The sequence below is a fragment of the Barbus barbus genome, assembly GCF_936440315.1.
Source record: "Barbus barbus genome assembly, chromosome: 5".
NCBI lineage: Eukaryota > Metazoa > Chordata > Actinopteri > Cypriniformes > Cyprinidae > Barbus > Barbus barbus.
In genome coordinates this window covers 24,560,963-24,584,958 of record NC_136733.1, presented here as the reverse complement: position 1 = coordinate 24,584,958, position 23,996 = coordinate 24,560,963, and the positions used below count along the sequence as shown (strand labels likewise).

Sequence of the window (23,996 nt, the reverse complement as noted above, 5' to 3'; positions counted from 1 at the left end):
CGTCAGGCGGTCGGAATGCGGAACCCCACCACCACGTTAGAGCTTGTGGAGGCGATCGAGCTGGCAGAGGCGGCCCAACGCCGCGACGTCGGGGAGCGCCGGAGGGCACCTCGCGACCAATGGGCAGAGCAGCGGCCCCTGAACCACAGGAAGAGTCCATGCCCACGGCACCTTCTTCCCCTAAGGCGCAACCGTGGCTGGCAGGCTGTGTGGTGCACCAAGACCCACTACGCGGGGCTCCGGAGGCAGAAATACAAATTAATGGCCGTCCGCTACTCGACTCGGGCAGCCTTGTCCATGCAAGAGTGCTTCCCCCGCGCAACGAGACAAAAACCCGGCTGCCGATCGCCTGTGTGCACGGGGACATACGGGAAGTGTCCACTCGCCACGTGACCATCTCCGCGAGTCCAGGATCTTGGCCCGTGGACGTGGATTGTTCGAACGCTGCCCGTGGACGTGCTGTTGGGACGAGACTGGCCGGGCTTCGACGCTTTATTAGAGACCGCGACACAGGCTGCCAGTCCAAAAAGGGATCGCTGCGGCCGGCGTTTTGGACCTCGACACCGCCCCGTTCTCCTGGCCACCGATAGTGGGAGAGAAGGTGAGTCCCCCTCCCGTAATACTAACCTGTTCTTTGATGTGTATCAACAGGTCGTAGGAGGGGGCTCATTCGGACGGGCCCAACGCGACGATGAACGACTAAAACATTGCTGGGACCAGGTCCGCGTGTTGGAGGGGAAAGACCGCCAGCCAAAACCGCATCCTCTCCCACACTTCATCGTGGAGAACGGTCTGCTTTGTGTCGCCGAGCGAAGGGGGAAGGAAAAGAGGCTACTAGTGGTGCCACGCTCCAAGACAGAGGCCATCCTCCAGCTAGCCCATGCCCACCCCACGGCGGGTCACCTTGGGGCTCACAACACCATGCAACGCATACAGGATCGTTTTCACTGGCCTGGCCTGGAGGCCGAAGTCAAGCGCTTCTGCCAAGCATGCGCCGTCTGCCAGAAGACGTCACCCAAGTCACACCCCCCCCCCCCCCCCCTCGCCACTCATTCCACTTCCCGTCATAGAGGTGCCCTTCGAGCGCATCGGGATGTATCTAGTGGGGCCGTTGCCCAAGTCAGCCCGGGGCCATGAACACATCTTGGTGATCGTCGATTATGCCACCCGCTACCCAGAAGCCGTCCCCCTGAGAAAGGCCACAGCAAGGAACATCGCGCAGGAGCTCTTCCTCCTCTTTAGCCGGGTTGGCCTATCAGCTGAGATCCTGACCGACCAGGGGACTCCATTCATGTCCCGGCTAATGGCTGACCTTTGCCGCCTGCTCCGGGTAAAGCAGCTGTGAACTTCCGTGTACCACCCTCAGACGGACGGACTCGTCGAGCGCTTTAATCAGACCCTAAAGCAGATGTTGCGGAGAGTGGCGGCCGAGGACCAGCGAGACTGGGATCTACTGCTGCCTTATGTCCTCTTCGGTATACCATCGTCCTGGTGCCGAAGCTGGACGGCACCCTCCGCTTTTGTAACGACTTCCGCCGCCTCAACGAAACCTCCGAGTTTGACGGGTACCCAATGCCCCGGGTGGATGAGCTCCTGGACCGCCTCGGGAGGGCCCGGTATATCTCTACCCTAGATCTTACCAAAGGCTATTGGCAGGTGCCATTGACCGAAGCCGCCAAACCCAAGACCGCATTCTCCACCCCCAGCGGCCACTGGCAATATCGGGTCCTTCCCTTCAGCCTACACGGAGCTCCGCCCACATTCCAAAGGCTGATGGACATCCTCCTGCGGCCGCCTACATCGACGATGTGGTCATCCACTCGGAGCATTGGGAGGACCAACTGGATCGTCTGCTGAGGGTGCTGACGGACCTTCGACGGGTTGGGCTCACCGCCAACCCTGCCAAGTGTCATCTAGCGCTCTATGAGGCGAAGTACCTGGGCTTTCAAGTTGGATGGGGCCTCATCCGGCCGCAAGACAAGAAAGTGGAAGCCGTCCGCGCCGCCCCGAGGCCCAGTACAAAGACCCAGGTATGAGCGTTCTTAGGGTTGGCGGGGGTACTATAGAGGTTTCATCCCTAACTTCTCTCTAGCCGCCCCCTTGACAGACCTGACCAGGAAGGGGCAGCCTGAGCGCGTCAAATGGGGACCAGAGGAGGAGAAGGCGTTCAGACGAGTTCAACGGGCCTTAACGGAGAAACCAGTCTTACGCGCCCCGGACTTCGGCTGCCCCTTTCTGCTACAAACGGACACGTCCGAGACGGGGTTGGGAGCCGTCCTGTCGCAAGTCCAGGAAGGTGAGGAACCTTGTCTTGTTTATCAGAAGGAAGCTGACGCCAGCCGAGAGGAACTACTGACTGTGGAAACTTCACACTGGACTTCAAGCAACATGGATTCTGTGCCTCCCCACTCTTCCTCCAGACTCTGGGACCTTGATTTCCAAATGAAATGCAAAATTTACTTTCATCTGAAAAGAGGACTTTAGACCACTGAGCAACAGTCCAGATCTTTTTCTCCACAGCCCAGGTAAGACACTTCTGACGTTGTCTCTGGTTCAGAAGTGGCTTGGTAGCCCTTTTCCTGAAGACATCTGAGCTTGGTGACTCTTGATGCACAGACTCCAGCTTCAATCCACTCCTTGTGATGCTCTCCCAAGTGTTTGAATCAGCTTTGCTTGACAGTATTCTCAAGCTTGCGGTCATCCCTGTTGCTTGTGCACCTTTTCCTACCCAAATTCTTCCTTCCAGTCAACTTTGCATTTAATATGCTTTCATACAGCACTCTGTAAACAGCCACATCTTTCAGTAATGACCCTCTGTGACTTACACTCTTTGTGGAGGGCGTCAATGTTTTTTTTTTTTTTTTTTTTAGTGACATACTGCCAAGTATGGTGACCCATACTCGGAATTCGTGCTCTGCATTTAACCCATCCAACGTGCACACACACAGCAGTGAACACACCCAGAGCAGTGGGCAGCCATTTATGCTGCGGCGCCCGGGGAGCAGTTGGGGGTTCGGTGCCTTGCTCAAGGGCACCTCAGTCGTGGTATTGAGGGTGGAGAGAGCGTTTGTCTTCTGGATCATTGCCAAGTCAGCAATCTTCCCCATTATTGTTGTTTCAAAGAACAAGAAACACCCGGAATTTATACTGTAGGGATGGTCATTAATTGAAACTCAAATGTAAATATTCTAATATTTTGAGATACTGATTTTTGACTTTCATGAGCTGTAAGCTCTTATCATCAAAATTAAAACAAATTAAAAAAAAAATGTTTTACTTTACATATAATGAATCTAAAATATATGAAAGTCTCACTTTTTGTAACAAGTTACAAGAAAAAAACTGTACCTGTACAGTATAATTACCCGACGATATAACTGCGAGAGAAAGTATTTAAATATATATTTTCCTCCCTGTGTTTCCTTCTTGCTGTGAGTTACTCAAATGAGCCGCACTGTGAAACAGCCAATCAGAGCAGAGCTCAACACTGAGCAGCACTGTGAAACACCCAGTCAGAGCAGAGCTCATTATTATTCATGACCCTGCCAAATAAGCCAATAACAGACCTTTTCATTCTAGGGAGAAATCCTAGGGTTGTAAATGGACATGGAAAATCATTTCTGGAGATTTTTTGCCCTTGCCTAAGCCACATGCCTTCTATGTAGATATCAGAGAACACTTTAAAATACTGTATCAATGCATTCTATGGCACCTTTAAGATTCATTCATTTACACAGATGTAAAATGAAAGTAATATTGTGAATATTGCTAAGACTTTTTGGAATTATTTGTTATTTTTTCATTGAGTTTTTAAATGTAGAGTGCAAGTCAGAGTGATTAAATGCATAAAAATAAAAATGAGATACACAATATTATCAAAAAGCTAAGAAAATAGAGACTATTTATTTGTATCTGTAACACCCAGCCCTAGTATGAATTAAAGGGATAGTTCACCCAAAAATGAAAATTCTGTCATTAATTACCCTCATGTCCTTCCAAAACCATAAAACCTTTGTTCTTCTTCGGGAACACATATTAAGACATTTTTGATGAAATCCAAAGCTTTCTGACCCTGCATAGACAGCAATACAACTAACACGTTCATGGCCCAGAAAGGTAGTATTGACATTAAAACAGTCCATGTGACATCAGTGGTTCAACCTTAATTTTCTGAAGCTACAAGAATACTTTTTGTGTGCAGAAATCAAAAATAATTACTTTATTCAACAATTTCTTCTCTTGCGTGTCAGTCTTCAACACACGTTCACAAGAGTGCCACACATGAGAACAAAGGTCTTATGTGTTTGGAACAACATGAGGGTGAGTATTTAATAACAGAATTTTCATTTTTGGTTGAACTATCCCTTTAATGGAATTTATATTTAATATAAAGGGTGGTAAAACCAAACCTGATGGGAGAACAAAGTCAAAACTGGGTCTAAATGTTCATGCCTGCATGCAAAATAAAGTAAAACAAATAAAAATAAAATAATGTCAGGAATAAACGCAAGACATTTTCAATGCAACCAATGTGCAAACCCAAGGCCTGGATTTTCCACCCCTTCACAAGTTATGAGTCTATGAGACACATTTTAAAAGAATCTCTCTCCATGGCTGTGAAAAGGAAAGGAGAATGAAATCATGCATGCATCAGAAAGAGAGGGGTGAGTTTTTGTAGTTTTAAGGTTCTGGCTAGAAGCTGCCCCTCTCTACTGAACTACAACCAGCTTCCCATTTAAACAAACTTTTTTTTTTCCAGAGCTGAAAAAAATATGCAAGTGGCCTGGTTATTTCAGAAGTACATGATTATGACGAAAGCTGATTTCAGTGCAGTGTCAAAGGTGAACTCTGGCAAGAGGGTGTTTGTGCATCCTCCTAATAGCCGAGCAGTCATCAAACAGTTAAAGATGTGGTATATTACAAGCAACTCAATACACAGCAGGATGATGCCACTAATGTGGGTGGGGGAAAACATTAGCCGTAAAATGAATCTCAAATAATTCCACAGGAGTAATGCCCTGTGAATGGCATCTGGTGATGGTTGGTCTAGTATGGCTGATTCTCCAGATAAATGTTCCAGGTCTGGAACCATATTTCCAAACATTTTTAGTATATCTCAGAGTGAAGGCCTGTTCACACAAAGATTAATATTCAGTGCAAAAATTTGGTGCGATAAACATTTTAATTTAGTGATGATCTTTTCGATCGCACAGGCAACATTTGTACTTTTGGTTACATGCCCAAAGCTGCTGTTGTTACACAAAACCAGGGCATTTCTGCTTTTCTAAAATTGGTCTGAACAGACAAATAATTCTGCTGAATACTTTGGTGTGAACAGTCTTGATAGTCCAGAGTAAAATATCAATATTACAGAGTTTAATCATTAATGGAGTCTAATTGCGTTATTTCAGAATCAGCAGTCATTCAGGACAGACATGTAAATCAAAAATGTCAATAACAATGGAATGTTGTAGCATTTACAGTCAACATGGGGAGCCATGCTTTAACAAGCATTCAAATGAAGGCTGCGTGCATTGGTGACAACGTTTTCCCCCAAACTAAAACAAAAAGAATCATTCACATGTTGCGCTCATGGGAAACCACAGCAATTATGCAACACAGTAAAAACGAAAGTAGGGCAAGACTGAAAATGTGTTCTAGGATAAAAAAAAAGACGGTTTTCTTAACCATCTGGAAAGCTTCAAGAAGAGAAAGATATCTTGAACTTAGAAAAAAACACAACCCAAACCCACAGTGCTAGTTTTATCTGTATCTTTGTTTGTTGGTGAACATGTATAAGGATTGATTCATAATAGAAAACAGACTCAAGAAGGAGGATATTGCAGAGGACTGGGTGGCCAACAGTTAAGTGGGTCCATTAGTTCAACAGCTGAAAGGCCTCCATTTACAAACCACATGAGACAGACTTCCCACAGTTAAATGGGGGGGGGGGGGGTATAACTAGGGATGTAATGATACATTGATATGGCTTGACGCAATCAATCAAATGAGAGACTAACAATACTAACAATATTATACAACGCATAATAAATCAATATGGGGATACTAGATGTATACATTTTAGAGAGCACAGACGACTGAAAGACTTTCTTGACTGTTGTCAGTGCATATCTCATTGGACAAGCCAATGATCAGATGACAGATGATGTGCATATTGATTTTTTTTTTTTTTTTCATTATTTTAGTATTCAGTACTTTTTGATGCTGATGTCCTAATTGAACTACAAAACTTGCCATTTTCATAAAGTTCACTGTTTTAAATCATATTGTGGTATGTTTTGGGGTATCAGCAAATATTGTATTGTTGGCTAAGAGAATAAAAATCAAATATACTGATGAACAGAGCTGGGTAGATTACTTACAAATTGTAATCCGTTACTGATTCCAAATTACATGACAAAAATTGTAGTCTGTAACATAATCCATTACATTACATATTTTAGGTAATATAATCAGATTACTTTTAGATTACTTTTTTTTTTTTTAAATCATTTATCACTTTGATTTAAATAGGATAATCTTGTACCATAATGATGTAAAAATACAACGAGTGAGAAAATATATCCCTTTCATTGTATTTAACAACATGAAGTGCATTAAATATTATATCAAGGTTTCCCAAACTGGAGTTCGTAAAGGAACTGCAGGGGGTTTGTGAGTTTAATGAAAGGCAAACATGTAATTAAATCATAAAAACGTCAAATTAAAATAAATAATTTTAAAACGACAATCAAATGAATTCACTTACTAAAAGATGAAATATTTTATGTTTACCTGCACGCCATATGACCATTAACCAATGTCAGAGAACCGTGAGCATGCAAATGTGATACTTAATTATTGAAATATTTATTTTAAAATCTCAGGGGTACTTGAAGGGGGTCATTGATTATGATTTTACTTTTTTAACTTTAGTTAGTGTGTAATGTTGCTGTTTGAGCATAAACAACATCTGCAAAGTTATGATGACAAAGTTCAATGCAAAGGGAGATACTGTCTTTTACATAATTGCTGATTGACCACCCCTTTAAAGTAAATAGATCAGGTGAAAGAGGTTCAGATGTCTACAAATAAGAAATAACGAGAATTTGTGCATTTTACTGAGTTTGAAAGACAAAAGCCTTTCAATAATACATAATAATAGAAGGTTAAATAAATGAGTGATAATTCAAATAAAAATGAATGTGTTCATCAGTAGTTGATGCAATGCTGAAACACTTCTAAAACCTGAAATCATTTTTGTAAATCCATTGGTCAAATGCTGTATTGCCATCTGACTAATGACTAGTCTATGTGTGAAAGTCCACAAAACTGGACTTTCTGAGCAAATATAAGCGGTAGACTATTTTAGAAAGGAAAATTTAAAAGATAAAAAAGAGAAATTAGAGAGAATCAATAAATGATGAATAATTTATTGCTATTGTGTGAACAATATGTAATCATGTAATCAATAAAAAAGTAACTGTAGTCTGATTATGATGTAACATGTAAAATGTAACATTCTAATTACAAGTACTTAATTTTTGGAATTACGTAATCCAGATTACATGCAATCAGTTCCTACCCAGCTCTGCTGATGAAACAGCAAATTCCAAATTACACCCCTAGCTAAAACATGCAGGGCAAAGCAGTGCATTACAGTCTCATTTCATTGAAAAAATTCATTGTTTTGATACAATAGACAAATGTAAACATATAGTCTCTCTATGGAGAGACCTTGAGCTCAAGTCTCTATGGAGACTGAATCGTGTAATGTCTTGTTTAAATTCCTCATCCAATCACATGTGACTACCAGAAATAAATGCCCTGTAATGGCTGGACTGCCTCTTTGCATTATAATGCTCTCATTGTTCACACCAGATTCACTATTCACAGAGAGAAAATAACACTTGAAAAAAAGAATCAGGCTTTGAGAACTGAAATTAACGATCTTGCAATACAGTTACTGCAAAATGCTCAGTTGTAACCATAGTGGAAATTGGTATTTCCTCTTGAAATTGGGTTTTCAAAAGAGCAGAGAATTGTTCATTAGAGTAAACATGCGAGTTCAGTTACACACTGCAAGTTTTGGCACGCTGACAAACAAGAGCAATCAAAAAACTGTCAAGGTATAGAAAACAAAGAATGAAACTAATCAGCATATCATTTACAGATTCCTCTTCTCTGTTTGAGAAACACTTTTAGATGCTTAAAAAAATCTATTAAAACATCTACACTTCAACATGAAGGTCACAGAATGTGGCAACATATTGGCTCTGTTCTAAAACCTAGTTTGCGGTTTTATAAGGCACTCCCAATATGAGTAGGTGAACTAATTAATGGAATTATGAGATTTCGAATTTTAGACTTAAAAAGCCTTCACGTCCTTGTAGAACTTGTAATTACAACTTGTAAACTTTCTAAGAGTTACAACTTTTACCACCTGACCATTGTAATGTCATGAGAACACATTTGAATGGTGTTGGCTACAGCGGTAAAATGTAGTTATTTCATAAAAATTCAGTAAAATGATTCTTAGAACTGACTATTGTTAATGTCTTAATCTAATGTCTCCTAAATAATTTGAACCTTATTAATAAGGCATTTGCATAGCAATTGTTACTTGTTGCTGTATTGTAGTTTTGTTTATTGATTACTTAAAGGGATAGTTCACCCAAATATGAAAATTCTGTCATTACCTAAAACTTGAAACAATTGTAGCGCTCCAAACAGGAAAAAATAAGTCAGTGAGACAGTGGGATATTTGAAAATGAACAAGAGACTGGAAAAGTCTACAAAAACATATTTTTTATTGCGTAGAGCCAGTGGGATACTTGAAAAACATCTTTTTTTAATTATTATTATTAATTAATCACCCTCATACTGGTACAAACCAGCAAGACCTTCATTCATCTTCAGAAAACAAATTAAGATATTTTTTAATGAAATTAAAAATATTACCTTTCTGACCCTTCATAGACAGCAATGTAACTGACTCGTTCAAGGCCCAGAAAGGTCGTAAGGACATTGTTAAAATAGTCCAAGTTACATCAGTGGTTAACCGATGAAACCACTGATGTAACCTTAATTTTATGAAGATACGAGAATACTTTTTGTGCGCAAAGAAAACAAAAATAATGACTTTCTTCAACAACTTCTTCTCTTCCAGTCAGTCTTCACAGCTATTCATGAGAATACCATGATGAATGCATGGTGCTGCTGACGGAGGAGCCGGCGTTCTGATTCAGAACCCGTGTGCACTGAGCATTGTTTACAAGCAGAGGAATGCACATGTATGCATTGTGGTACTCTCGTGAATGACGGCAGAAGAACATTAAAGAAATTGTCACATGGACTACTTAAATTATGTCCTTACTACCTTTCCAGGCCTTGAATGTGTCAGTTCCATTGCCATCTATAAGGAGGGTCAGAAAGCTCTCAGAATTCATCAAAAATATCTTAATTTGTGTTCCAAAGATGAACGAAGGTCTTGTGGGTTTGGAACGACATGAGAGTGAGTAATTAATGACAACATTTTAATTTTTGGGTGAACTAACCCTTCATTTTGGCTTTAATAGTGTTGCAATAGAAAGGAATACTTCCGAGTCGGAGGACGTACAACATCCTTGGTTGCATCTAGTGATTAAAGTCACTTACTGTATAAGAGTAACGTTTCAGCCTATGCAGGCAGTATATACACCAAGACATCTCACTGGGATAAGGAACAGAGCCACTCTTGTAAATTATGTTTTTTTTTTTAACAGAAGAAGCTTTCCCCCAAAATACCAGTAAATTATTTTTTAGCATTTAGTAAGTAACCACAACCTTTTCAGTTTTTGATTGACTGAACAACAGTTCATTATGTCAAGCACAAACCAGTGACCTTCAGTTTGGTAAACATACTAAGATTGGCACTGTTCATCCCTGAGGGGAGTATCAAATTCAGGGACCAGAAAAGGAGGGAAGGAAATGAGAGGAAAAAGCATGATAAAAAGGTGCTGGGTCTGAAACCAGTCTGGCAAACCTGAAAGTGGCATTTGGAGCTGAGGTTAGGTGAGGTAAGGTGGTTTACCTGTGCCACACCTGTGACAGTAATAGCTACCCCCTCCGCTGTCTCTACATCCTCACACTTGGGTTGCAGGGTCATAATCTCAAGGGTTATCCTGTGGAAAACGCAAAAAAAGGGAAACAAACCAAAAAAGTTGGCTATGATCTACGGGAAGAATGTCAAGCGGCATGAAAACAGGAAAGAAGGTGGGATTAAAGAAAGATATGAAGGTAAACAACACAAAATGAATTTGTAGGGTGAAAATACGAAGACACAACCACTTGGTCAGCACAAATCAGGTGTTTTGACCATGGGCTGTAATGGCATCCTCTGGATTCAGATTCCCAGAACCTTAAAGATTATTTCCCAACCCACAATATTCCCGAAAGCCCATCGTCATCCATTACAGACCCAACAGTCAAAACAGGCTGACGTGAGACATTAGTTACATGAGCCATGAGCGCTGCGTAGCCAAACTCCAGACAAGGATAGTGAGAGATGACTGGCTCTCCTTCACTGCAGAGGAAGACCAACACAAGAGTGTGGAAGAGAGCGTGACAGCATGTGTATGTGTGTAACTTAGGAAATGGAACCAGGCCACCGCCCTTCACATCCTGATGCTTGAAATTGTTCTCACTGTCTCATTAGGTTGGCTTGTTTCATTCAGTGTGATTACCTGAGCGACCCCTGTCACATCCAAGGGGACACCCTCCGAAGTTTCGATATTCTCACAGCGACAGAGGATGGTCATTATCTCCAGAGAGAGTCTATGTGGGGGAGATGGGAGGTGGAGGGGAGGGGGAGAGAGGGTGAGGAGGGAGGGAAGGAGGGGAGGCAGGACAGCACAATATTATCAGTGTGTTAACATATGTGAAAGGGGAGGACTGAGGTAAGGGTTCAAGGTTAGGGAGGATGGGCGCTGGTGTTGATTGCAGTTGAATCCAGACCATCAGGGAGCCGCTGTCTACTGCATATGGAGAGACCTTTCATATTAAGTCATTTATCTTTGAAATCTCATGACTGACTCGGAATGAATATCTTATTTAGTCTATCCATTATGTTTTGCCTTTGCACTACCTGCTGGCACTCACACCCCTAGATCACTCCTTTAAACATCTATGAGAAAGCTGTTTCCATTTCTGATAAGATGTTTATGCTATAATACACCTTTTACGTCAATGTGGAAGTAAGCCTATGGGTGAGACTTCCGGTTCATTAGCCGTTATACATAAATAACGAGAAGAATAACAACGTGCAGTAAACGGTAAAACTGTTTGCACTACAAACTAGTGTTCATAATTAAGATAATACATGAAAATAATATCGTAAGACATACATTTTCAATATCAAGCAGCAAAACTAACTGTATTGTACAGCTAAAAATAGCTGGATGCGGATAAGTCCAGAAACTAGACCCATAGAATTTACAAATGGCCGCACCCATTTTTACGGCAAGAAAAATGTGGATAGGTGGATCTGGACAAAAGGCTGCACAAAAATATTAATCTTACATTTTAAATAGATTTTAGTAGAATTTTAACAGAATGTGCATTACAATATAAAAATACTGCATCACATATTCTTTATGTAGGCTACAAAATACAAATTCAAACAAAGATGATAACTGCTACTAAATTAATGGTGGCATACACTCCAAATCGGAACAGGTATTAAACCACAAGGCCTCATACATTTGCCGACTTTGTAAATGGTTACAAAGAAAAACTGGGTTCGTACACTAAACCAGTGGTTCTCAACCATTTTAACTTAAAGGTCTCTTATTGTCCAAAGGCCCCCTATTATATTAACAGACCTATAATATATACAGCAAATATAATCGATTATTAACAGACACTTGGGGTGTGTCAATATAGGTAAATTAACCACAATTCATGTTGTGGCGTTTCAAGAATAAAATACAGCAGCTGTTGAGGGAAAAAAAGATATGATTCAGATTAAAACTAGACTGTATGTTTTAAGCATTTTAAGTTAGATTGTTTTAATATATTAATAATAAATTAATTTAAATAATTTTAAGTCATGTCTGGTTGAGAACCACTAAACAACTGAGGATCTCACACACTACCAGACTTATGTCATGCAGAGCACAGCAAATACAATGGAGTCACGTGGTAAATGAAAAGACTGGCTCTGACTTTTGGCAACTAGCATTGACTCCTCTACTGACTATAATCAGGGCAAATGTCTGTGCAAATATCGGGTTATGTATTCCAGCTGTGTTTTTGCTATAAAAATGTTGAAATTTAAAATAATGCACAAAACAAATAATACAATAAAGATCCAATTATAACGATTATATATACTGAAGCTGTCACTCGCTGCAGTTTTATAATGTTTCACACTGTCTAAGTCACACAAGCCAACTGTGAAACAGGGTCCCAGATGGCATACTATTTCTAGTGGATTGTTAGGCCAATATAGCTCAAACCTAATATAGCCCAAACCCATTTAACACAGGATAGTTCACAGTCAAGAGACCATAGTCTAGGATTCAGCCTATATCTATGAAGTTAATTATGCACCATATACCAATATAGTTGTTGTGAGTAGCGAGTATGGACTGCTCATGAACGGCCCTTTTCTGTTTACTTCAAACTAATTTATTTCCATTTGTTTTTTGACTCTTTCAAAAAGAGTAGCTCTTTAACTGGACTAAAAAAGAAACCGTGCATGTCATGCACAAGAACATGCAGTAGGATCCTCAACTAAATGTTTAATTTCCGCCCTTGTGCTGCAGCAAGCCCTACAGCTCTCTCAATCTTTTAAAATTAGATTAATGTAGCTTTTAGAGCTGCCAGCAAACTAGATTACTACATGCTTTATCAAGGAAGGGGGGATGGTAAGAGATCTCCCACCCGGCCTTGCTTTATTTCTAAGCTATGTACTCTGAACAACTGTTGTAACCACCGTTTACAACACAACCAATTTGCAGTTCTTTTTGACATTTAATCCCTCTCCAGAAATTGCTGAAATTGTTTCATCTTCCTATATGGACTCTAACAATAAAAAGGATGAAATACACATTTTAATTTTAGATGTAACATTTAAAACTAATGGCTGCATTTCTGCAATAGACCTTTTCCACAAATCCATGTGTTGTAACATGACTCTCTGATAAATGACCAACTTCCTGTGTTCCTGTCAATGGATGGCGGTCAGTTTTGGTAAATTAAATATACTGTTAGTGAATTTCCCAATAAACCTTTCAACGGTTTCCTTAGCTTGGCATATATTATATTATCAATTTTAATGTATGACAGTGGTGAATAGCTATTCTCATGTTATTCTCAGAGATATCTCTTGCTCAAGAACTAAATCCTTCTGCTGTGCAGACATGGAAGTGTGATAAAAGTCTACTGATCTGTATTTCCACAGAGCTGATTTAGCATAATAATCTTATGATGCCCAGCAGTGAGATACCAGAGAAGGATCAGATGCTCAGACACACACGGGTGAGTCCAGCGCTTAAAGGCAGGTTAGCTCAGCAAACACTTAAAGAAATGAACAGGAGAGAAACATCAGAGAAAAGACAGACTGGTTATTATAGATTGCACATGCATAACTATCTCAATAATGATTAAAGAAGGAAACAAGGAATGGAAATGAATCATATGCTTCAGAATGATAAACAGTTCTCTTATTTCATACATATGACTTATGGCTAATGTTCAAACAGCTACAAGCATTGTGTACCCACACTGCCCTCACCAAATGACACATATAGTCTTTTTACACAGCACTTAACCTTGTATTATCATATTTTTTAAAGCTCACTAATAGAGAAACATCATTTGAGGAAAACTTTGACAGAAAATGTTTTATTTTTACAGTTAAGGTCCAAGAAATGTCTATTCAGGATGAATTAGGTTATTTCCTACCTACAGCCAAGAATGAAAATGTGTGAAACAAAATATTATAACCCAGGTTTCCTATAACCCGGTGTTAACAATGTTATATGCAGGGCTCGCAAAATTTCTAAATCCCTGGTAGCCCTTCGGGCAGGTACTCTTCAGATTTGGGTAGCCCGAAAATTAATTTAACTAGCCCAAATAAAATAAAGACCATAAATGTCAATCAAAACATTTTCAATACACAAATATCAACGAATATCAAGGAAAGGGTTTTATTTTACTATTTACAAGGTATCTGCAGAATTCTTAAAAATCTGTAAGGCAATTTGAAAAATTATTTTCTATACCATTTAACATTTAAAACTGTCTAAGGCCTTAAAAACTCTTCAGATTAGTTGTATCAAATTTAAGGACCCGTGGGAGCAATGTTCCCTCTAATTGTTTTCTTGCTGAGCAAAACTTTTCTCTATTGGGCGGACATTTCGAGCATTCTTTATACCAGACCTATACAGCATGCACACAAAAAAGTGTGTAACTTTCAGTGTTGGGTAAGTTACTTTCAAAACGTAATTAATTACAGTTACTAATTACTTCATCAATATTGTATTTAAATTACTTTACTAATTACTCTATCTGAAAAGTAACTTAGTTACTCAATAAGTAACTTAATTATTCAAATCGCTAATTAGGCTACATCTTAAAATCCCTATAAACCTTAATAGAAATTAAACTCTATATTCTTTCAATTCGAGTCAAACATAGAATAGTTTAGCCTTTTAGCTTTAAAACAACTGTAATACTTAAACATTTTTATGAAAAAAATGTAACCACCTTTGGTTAACAAATAGAAATACTCTGCAAAATATCTGAATAACAAAAAGGCTTAAAAGTTAAACAATACATTTCAGTTTGGCAAGATGTTCAGGAAAAGCCCAACTAGTAAAATCTGTACAGGTTTATGTCAAAATAACATGTTAACTAATGTAGGAAAGAATAAATTACAGAAATGATCTTCTCTGCTGAATAATGTCAGATCGCGCTGTTCTTATGAGGTAAATTTCTCATAGCAGGTCTTCTTTCAAAAATGATGAATATTAGATGGTTTTTTTCTTTTTCTTAATATTTTACTTTTTTTTTTGTATCTAGGTGAGGGCATATGCGCGCAGGTGACTGCATATAATGAGCTCAGACACAGGAAAGACTGTACCTTGCTTTAGTTTCATACGGATTGCATAATCAGAAATATTAGTTTTTAATTTGAATTCGTTCAAGTGTCAAGTAGACACTTCAAGATTTTTAAGACTTCAAGATTCTATTGATTTTAGTCTTATATGTATCTGAGTCAGAGCCGGCGCCAGGGCACCTCCATCAGAGGGGCATTTGAATTTCTGTGGGGGGGGGGGGGGGGGGGGGGGGGGCACAAATCACGTTTTGTGTGTGTGTGTGGCGGCGGGTGGTGGTGGGGGTTCGGGGTGGGATGGGAAGCGTGCAATCTGTGATTGCGTGCAGTTTCTGACGCTCGCTAAAGCGTGCAATCGCTTTATTATGTGCGCTGTTTTACCGGTTTCACTTTCGAAACGATCACGTTCAGCAAGAAGGGGAGAGGATGGAAAGTGGGGGGCACCGTAACTCTGCCCGCGAATGCCCCCTCTTGGTGCCGGCCCTGATTTGAGTATTTAAGGTTTCTCTGTGAATCAGGAAAATCTGAAAGTGAACGCACCCGCACGCGGAGGGTTAAAGCCGCTGCATTCAATATCTTTAGACGGTAAATTTAGATTTCAAATTCAATATTGCTTTTAGAACTGTTGAAACTATTTACTGTATGTAACGCAAGTACTTTATAAGTAACTGTAATTACATTACCTAAAAATGAACAGTAATCCCTTACTTTACTTTTTCAGTGGATAAGTAATTTAATTACAGTAACGCGTTACTTAGTAACGCGTTACACCCAACACTGGTAACTTTTAACTTTAATGTGCTATTTATATTTGATTTGACCCTTGATGTAACTAAATGATGTACATTTTAGGTTACCTGAGAAAACATTTTTACTGTACAAGACACTGCAGTTCAAAAGTGTTCATCAAGGCTGTATCTATTTGATAAAAAATACTGAATATTACTTATTGCAAATATTATTGCAATTTAAAATAAATGTTTTCTATTTTAATATACTTTAAAATGTAATTAATTCCTGTGAAGCAAAGCAGTATTTTCCGAGTTACATGATCCTTTAGAAATCATTCTAATATGCTGATTTTGTACCGCTTTTTTATTTTTATTTTTTTTTATATACTGTATTTTTTTGGGACCTGTGATATTTTTTAAAGATAAAAAGTTAAAAAGAATAGTGTTTAGTCAAAATAGAGATTTTGTGTTGCAATATAAACTATTCAAAAGTTTGGGGTCAGAATTTTTTTTCTTTCTTTTTTAAAGATACTTTAAAAAAAGTTTAAAGAAAGTGAAATAAACTTTATTCAGCAAGGATGTGTTAAATGGATAAAATTGATAGTAAAGACTTCTATTGTTAGAAAATATTTATATTTTGAATAAATGCTGTTCTTTTAAATGTTTTATTAATCAAAGAATCTAAGAAAAAAGAAACAGGTTCCAAAAAAATATGAAGCAGCACAATAGTTTCAACACTGATAATAAATCAGCATATTAGAATGATTTCTGAAGGATCATGGGACACTGAAGACTGGAGTAATGATGCTGAAAATTCAGCTTTGATCACAGGAATAAATGCTATTTTAAAATATAGGTATTAAAATAGGAAAGCAATATTAGAAATTGCAATAATATTTCACTATATAACAGTTTTTTTCTGTATTTTTGAAATGAATATAGCCTTGATGAGCAAGAGACTCAGTCAAAGACTCAAAAACAAGGTCAAATAATTATCAGGTTTATAATATAGCCCTAACATAATATATTATCAAAACAAACTATTTAAACTGATAGAATAGAATAGAATACAAACTGAAGCAAAACTTAAGCTGAGATCTGTAAGTTAAATATATAAAAAACGTATGAATATGAACATGAACATATGAATTCTTCTATAGCTGTCTAAACATCGTTATGAAGTACAGTTTGTACAATACTCTTGTGTGTGACTGTACATGTCTCAGAGTTTTGTTACCGTTCTTTGTCCATCCTCCGCTATTTCCAGCACTTAATCAAGCCTCTCTTCTTTAATACATGAGGACGTTTTATTTCACATGTCATTGCGTTTGCGTTGTCTCTCGTGTTGAGCGCACTTCAACTATTGAAGTATTGAGTTTCTACAGCGACTCGTTTGGTGCATACCGTTCTCTTTCTATGAAACCGGTAAACCACATTCACCGGCTCTAACTCGGTCGTGACATCAGCTCTATAGCGGTTTGCCCGAGCATTGCTATTCTTTTCCTTTTACTGCGGCATTCAATCAAATGGCTTCCCAACTCATTTTTGTGTGCGCGAGGCACATTATTTCTTCTGCGCGGCCGCGGTGGAAGAAGAGCGCTGTTAAAGGGAACATTGCGTGGGAGCCCTGTATTTAAGGTAGCCCGTCGGGCAGGGCAGTGATACATTTTGGTAGCCCGACTGGAAAACACAATAGCCCCGGGACGTCGGGCTAACGATTTTGCGAGCCCTGATATGTCAAAAGCCCTATATAATTTTAGCACAACAGATTTTTGGATATACTATGTTTTCAGCAGCAGATGCTGCACCATTAATGATCTTCCTTTTGTAACCATTGAAGCTGAACTTCAGTCAACACTCTAGTATTGTTAATTCTGTTTATTTTTCCAAACACTGGCCCTGGATACTCAGGCCCTTAATGAAGTGAGTTTATGTGAACGGGGGGGTTGAGTACTGATATATGAGACAATGTTTGTGTTTAATGTCTGAAAGCTGTTTAAGCTGAAGACTATATCACTGAAAGGAAGAGCGCTCAATAGATATGTTTGTTTTTCCTTTAGTAAACAGAGTTATTTTCGTTACAGTCAATGTCTTTAATATGTTGGGAAGAAAACAATAGGCACAGGTGTGTGCACTCTGGAGTTTCTCTAAAGTAGACATATTATATATTCACAAGTTTAAATAATCTAGCCAGACAAATATGCCGTGACACATCTCTAAAATGTTCCCAATGCCCACTCAAGAGGAACTGAAATGTACATATATGATGAATAAAGTAATTCAGTCAGTGAGAGAATGATTTGTTTATGTTGTGAGCCAGTAAACACAATAGCAGGAGTGAATGAGATGAATGTACATTCTTACTTCTGTATGTCGGTGATAAGCCACCATGCCCAGGCCCAGCCGCCCACTGTATAGCCCTTCTCATCAGAGCCACAGCAGCCACCTGAGAAAATAAACACCGCATATTTAGTACAAAAACACATTCCAAACTAATCTCACTTTCAAACTCAAACATGCTTGCAATTAATTTTGTCTTAAAAAAAAACAATAACATATTTTTCCATCGTAATCAATCTAAATCTTTCAACCCATTTCACAAGCTATTGGTCAGTCACCACTTTTACAACCTACAAAAGGTGGTAAAATCCTCATACATGCTTCACCAAACTGGTTTATAAAATGTAAACTGAACAACAGTGTCATTATAACCACTTGCAATGAAAATCATCGGAAAGCCCCAACGCAGAGTTACAGGCTAACCAAACCACTATGGTGGTTTAAATGTTTACAGAAATGAGCTCAAGTCAATAATCAACTAGCTGTTCCAAACAAAACAGCTTGTGCATCTGTGAATGTCTTACTACTTACATTTCAAAAGTTTGGGATGTAAGATTTGTTTTTAAAGAAATTAATACTTTTAATCAACAAGGATGCATCAAAAGCAACAGTAAAGACATTTATAATTGTTATAGTTAAAATTATAACCATTTCCACAAAAATATTTTCAACATTGATTGTGCATCACTGGTCCCTTGCTGGATTCTCTTCAGTTTGCCTACAGAGAAAACAGGTCTGTGGATGACGCAATTAACATGGGACTGCATTACATTCTGCAACACCTCAACATAACTGGGAATTATGCAAGGATCTTATTTGTGGACTTCAGTTCAGCCTTCAATACCATCATACCTGACCTTCTCAGACAAACTGACACTGCTCTCCATGCCCACCTCCATTTGTCAGTGGATCACCAGTTTCCTGACAGACAGGCAGCAGGTAATGAGGCTTGGCAAACTCACATGCAGGACTATCACGATCAGCATTGGTGCCCCTCAGGGATGTGCACTGCTCTTCTCCCTCTACATGAATGACTGCACTTCAAAGGACCCCTCTGTAAAGCTCCTGAAGTTTGCAGACTACACTACAGTCATCGGCCTCATTCAGGACGGAGACGAGTCTGCTTACAGACAGGAGGTTGAGCAGCTAGCTATCTGGTGCAGTCTTAACAACCTGGAGCTCAACACGCTCAGATGGTCGTAGACTTCAGGAGGAACCCCCCTGCACTCCCCCCACTCACCATCATGAACAGCACTGTGACTGTAGTGGAATCATTCAGATTCCTGGGTACCAACATCTCTCAGGACCTGAAGTGGGACATTCACATTGACTATACTGTGAAAAAGGCCCAGCAGAGGCTGTATTTCCTCCGCCAGCTGAGGAAGTTCAACCTGCCATAGAAGCGGATGAAACAGTTTACTCTGCCATCATTGAGTCTGTCCTGTGTTCATCTATAACTGTTTGGTTTGGTTCAGCTACCAAATCAGACATCAAGAGACTACAATGGACAGTCAGGACTGCTGAGAGGACTATCGGTGCCCCTCTACCCAGCCTCCAAGAACTTTACACCTCCAGAGTGAGGAAAAGGGCTAAGAAAATCACTATGGACCCCTCACACTCAGCCCACTCTTTGAACTGTTGCCCTCTGGCTGACGCTACAGAGCACTGTGCACCAAAACAGCCAGACACAAGAACAGTCCCCCCCCCAGGCTATATCCCACCTGGACAACACATAACACCTCAGTACTGGACATCTGTAAACAAACCCTCTTCAGTATTTAGCACATATGCAGAGTCACAATTTTGTCTGGACATTTTTCCTTTTCCTTTCCTTTTTCTGTATATTTTTATTACTACTGTATTTATAATTTATTGTATATTCTCTTTAATATTATTGTTTTAATACCTTAACTTTATGTATGTTTGCACTGTGTGTTACTTTCTGTACCGGAAGCTCCTAACACCAAGACAAATTCCTTGTGTGCGTGAACACACTTGGCAATAAAGCTCTTTCTGATTCTGATAATAAGAAATGTTTTTTCAAACACCAAATCAGCATATTAAAATGATTTCTGAAGAAAATTTAGATCTGCCATAACAGTAATAAACTACCTTAATAAAATATATTAGCCTGAATAGAAAAGCTATTTTAAATTGTAATATTTTTAAATATTACATATTTTACTGTATTTTTTCATCAAATGAGTGAGCAGAAGAGATTTATTTTTTTATTTTTGTAAATCTTACTGGCCCCAAACTGAATGATATTGTACATGAACACAGAATTACGATTCAATTACTAAGGTGGGACTAGTTTGATTATGAGGTTTACTGAATCCCAGGCCATAATTTAAGCTAAATATGCCTGTTATTGTTTGCAAGACAAACAAACAAAATACTCTTCACTCATATAAGTATATTTTCCATCAATAGCGGATTAAATCACACACATCTTTTGGCCACATGAACATGCACATCCTATTTGCCTTTCATTTTCATTATGTAAAATACAGTCTGTCGCTCATGTTGTGATTTGGCTAACAAACTAATGCTATGGGATGCAAGCAATTAGAAGGGTAAGTGTAAAACAAACCTTGCAGTTCTCCATAATATTCAGTTTACGAAGCAAGATATTTAGGCTATGCATCTGTGCAAATATAGATATTGTTGGGTCAACCATGACAGGTGACCAGGAATTCATGGAGATAATCAAGGATGTATTACATTCAGCTGTCAATGTTACAGCATCCATACATTTTGCCTGATGTTTGTGCATCAATCTGGACTCCTGATGTAAAGTATAAACAGTAGGGGCCTGTAACCATTAGGAATGTGAGATATGTGAGGAACGTGAGGAACTCCCTCACAAATCTATGTATATGGTTCTGGTCCCCAGACCATTCAAGTCAGAGTTTGTCTCTCTTCATGTTGCAATAGAGGTACTGGAAACTATTCCACCAAAGTCCCTGCATTCCATCAGCTATTAGTGTGCAATCCTCAGCTGTTGTTTAACCACTTGCACAACTGCAGCCAGATCAGTCACATGTGTATGACTGTGTATGTGACAAATAAAATTTGAATTTGAACATGAAAGACAGACGAATTGGCCCATTCAAGTTTCTGTCATGTGACTTTATTTCATGAAACATGCCCAGTGCGGACACAATGTTCAGGCAAGATAAGTAAAGAGGAAATAACCCTGCATGAAACTGTACAGTTAGAAAAAACTGTAGTTGGCAGATCATTTAAAATAAAAGAACTAGCAAATTTTGTGACAGTGTACACTTTAGTGTACTTAGAGGGCTGTGCGATATATCGTTCATGATCGAAGGCGATTCATCTGTGATAACAAACGCAATATTGCATAGCTTGTCAGTGATCTACTGCTCTGTGTCTTAAATACCGCTCCATTTGAAAGCACGTGAAGAAGATTTAAGGTCATTGCACACTGAGTCCGAAATTGTCGCATGCGTTTTTCCGTATTTCCCATCCTTTCCTATCAAAATGCATGCTATGTATGCGAAAACGCAGAAAATCAAACCTGATCCGAATTTTTTTGACGAAAGTTTCGGAAGCAGTGTGCAAACGTGATTGACAACGTGAGGTCGTATTTATTTTTTAACGTGCGAAGATTTCGGACTCAGTGTGCAGTGACCTTTACTACTAATCACGGAACCGGCTTTACTGGCCAGATGCGCATGAATATCGCTTTCGATATATCGCACCCCAGACAGCAACATTGGCCCAGATCCGGCCCACATGTGGCCCGTGTGAAAACCATGCGGGCCAAATGTGGGCTGGATCTGGGCCGACACTGCTTGCTGTCTGGGACAGCCCTATAAATTTCCTGTAGTCTGATATCTGGGATTCATATGCCTCTATCAGGGATATTTGATAAACTATATTAAACATTAAAAGCAGCTCATACTTAATGCCTGCATTCCCCACTTAAATGTGTATTGCTCAAAGTCAGAGTTCTTGACTGTATCCAGCAATTAAAATAATGCAATAATATAATATTTTGATGTAGTTATTGATTTAGACTCAATTCATGTAAAACAGCTTTTACATGAATTGAGTCTAAATCAATAGACTACATCAAAATATGCTGTTATTTTTCCCACATGTGCATACAACCCCATTACTGCCTGATTTTCCCCCTTGAAAAATATAAATGTAATCTAAAATTGTGAAACCCAAGAACCTTTCTACAACTTAGCAGGAAGACAAGTAATGACCAAAAGAAATCAGGGCTTCGAACTATGTAGACAAGTCCCGATTTTTATAAACAGGGGTATGCTAAAAGGTCTTGATCAAGGGCGCCCAATCCTGTTCCTGGAGATCTGCCTACCTGCATAGTTCAGATCCAATACACACCTGCCTGTAATGATCAAGTGCTCCTGAAGATGTTGATTAGTTGGTTCGGGAACATGATTGGGCACCCCTGGTCTTGATTGATACCGTTTCTATAAAACGTGTTATAGCTAGTACTCTTTTAACAAAGATCTAAAGGCATTATCTGATATATAGATACAATGGCTTAAAAATATTTATACTAAGATGGACGTGACAGCATCATATAAAACATGTATAACTTAGTCCAAAAAAAAGGACACAAAACGTAAATCGTGTTTAATCTGAACAACTACATAAGCAATCGATATTCAAGACCAAGAGGATTAAGATAAATATCGATTTCATTGCGCATGTAAAAAACCAACAGAAAAGAGCATGAGTGATGAATGGTCTTCTTTCACTGAACACCAACTACAATGCAACAGGAAATCACGAATGGCTACACACTACTCGACTAAAATGCTTGAGAAAATAAGCGTGCATTGCAGTTACACTGTAGAATAAAATACATTTATGATGATTTACATACACATTGTACCTTAGCCACATTTCAGATGAATACACGCGAAAAGCGGACTGTTTTGAGAAAAACTGAAGGTAGCTGGTAGGATATGTTAACGTTACCTGATACCACCAAGGCTTCGTTTGGTCCTACCGTGTGGCAATTCCCCATGTTTTTCCGGCCCGTCGGCTTTAAAAAGCTACTCAAAACGTGAGATTTCAAAACTTTTTTTCCCCCAATGACGACGGAACAGTGTACTGAAAACAGTCCGATACAAAAACAAGGCACTCAAAGCAGTCTTGTGTACACAATATTCCTCACGATTTCTGCTTGCATGCACCAGGAGTCACCGCCCTTTCAGAGATATGACGATGGTTACATACAAGTTAAATGTGTGTAATTCTTTAACGTTCCAGTAGAGGGAGCCATCAGATTTTAAATGAACACCAGAGTTGCACAGATCTTTTACATCTTTAAATACTATGATTTGAGCATTTAAAGGGTTTGGTTTGAGCTTTTTATATAAATTATAGAATTCAAAGTTGACTACTTTGTCCTTCAAAAGAAATTCTTTTTTTTTTAGGGGGGAAGTCGTGGCCTAATGGTTAGAGAGTCGGACTCGTAATCGAAAGGTTGCGAGTTCGAGTCCCCGGCCGGCAGGAATTGTAGGTGGGGGGACACCAATTTCGAGTATGGGTCACCATACTTGACAATGCGTCACGACTGACTTACTTACTTCAGCTCCTGACAAGCTCACGTCGAAAGGCAATTTTGGAGTCAATTTTATTTTATTTTTGGATGTCGGGTCTTCATTTTTTGAATTCAAGGCTGGTTTTCAAAGATTATTTTACAAGAAATTCCAGGACAGAAGTAACCACATTAAAAAGCAGGTAAATTAACGCATTCATAATCCTGTAACGACGTCATAACTGTCGGTAATAATTTTACCACCAACAACTCATTAATA

General features: G+C 39.2%; 1 protein-coding gene across 3 annotated transcripts in view; it reads right to left on the bottom strand.

Annotated features, from left to right (window-relative positions):
* Positions 1–23,406, bottom strand: part of LOC306870465 (flotillin-2a-like) — a 33,346-nt gene extending 9,940 nt beyond the window's left edge. Inside the window, exons 1-3 of one of the 3 annotated variants that reach the window (XM_079417765.1) lie at positions 23,152–23,406; positions 18,196–18,277; positions 10,725–10,815 (exon numbers count right to left, since the gene is read on the bottom strand). In XM_079417765.1, the coding sequence (XP_079273891.1) occupies positions 10,725–10,815; positions 18,196–18,277; positions 23,152–23,200 (222 nt within the window). In that variant the 5' untranslated portion in view covers positions 23,201–23,406. Of the gene's footprint in view, positions 1–10,024; positions 10,164–10,724; positions 10,816–18,195; positions 18,278–23,151 lie in introns of all 3 variants that reach the window. The other 2 variants (XM_079417763.1, XM_079417764.1) reach the window with 2 other exon arrangements.
* Between the last annotated feature and the right edge of the window lie 590 nt (positions 23,407–23,996).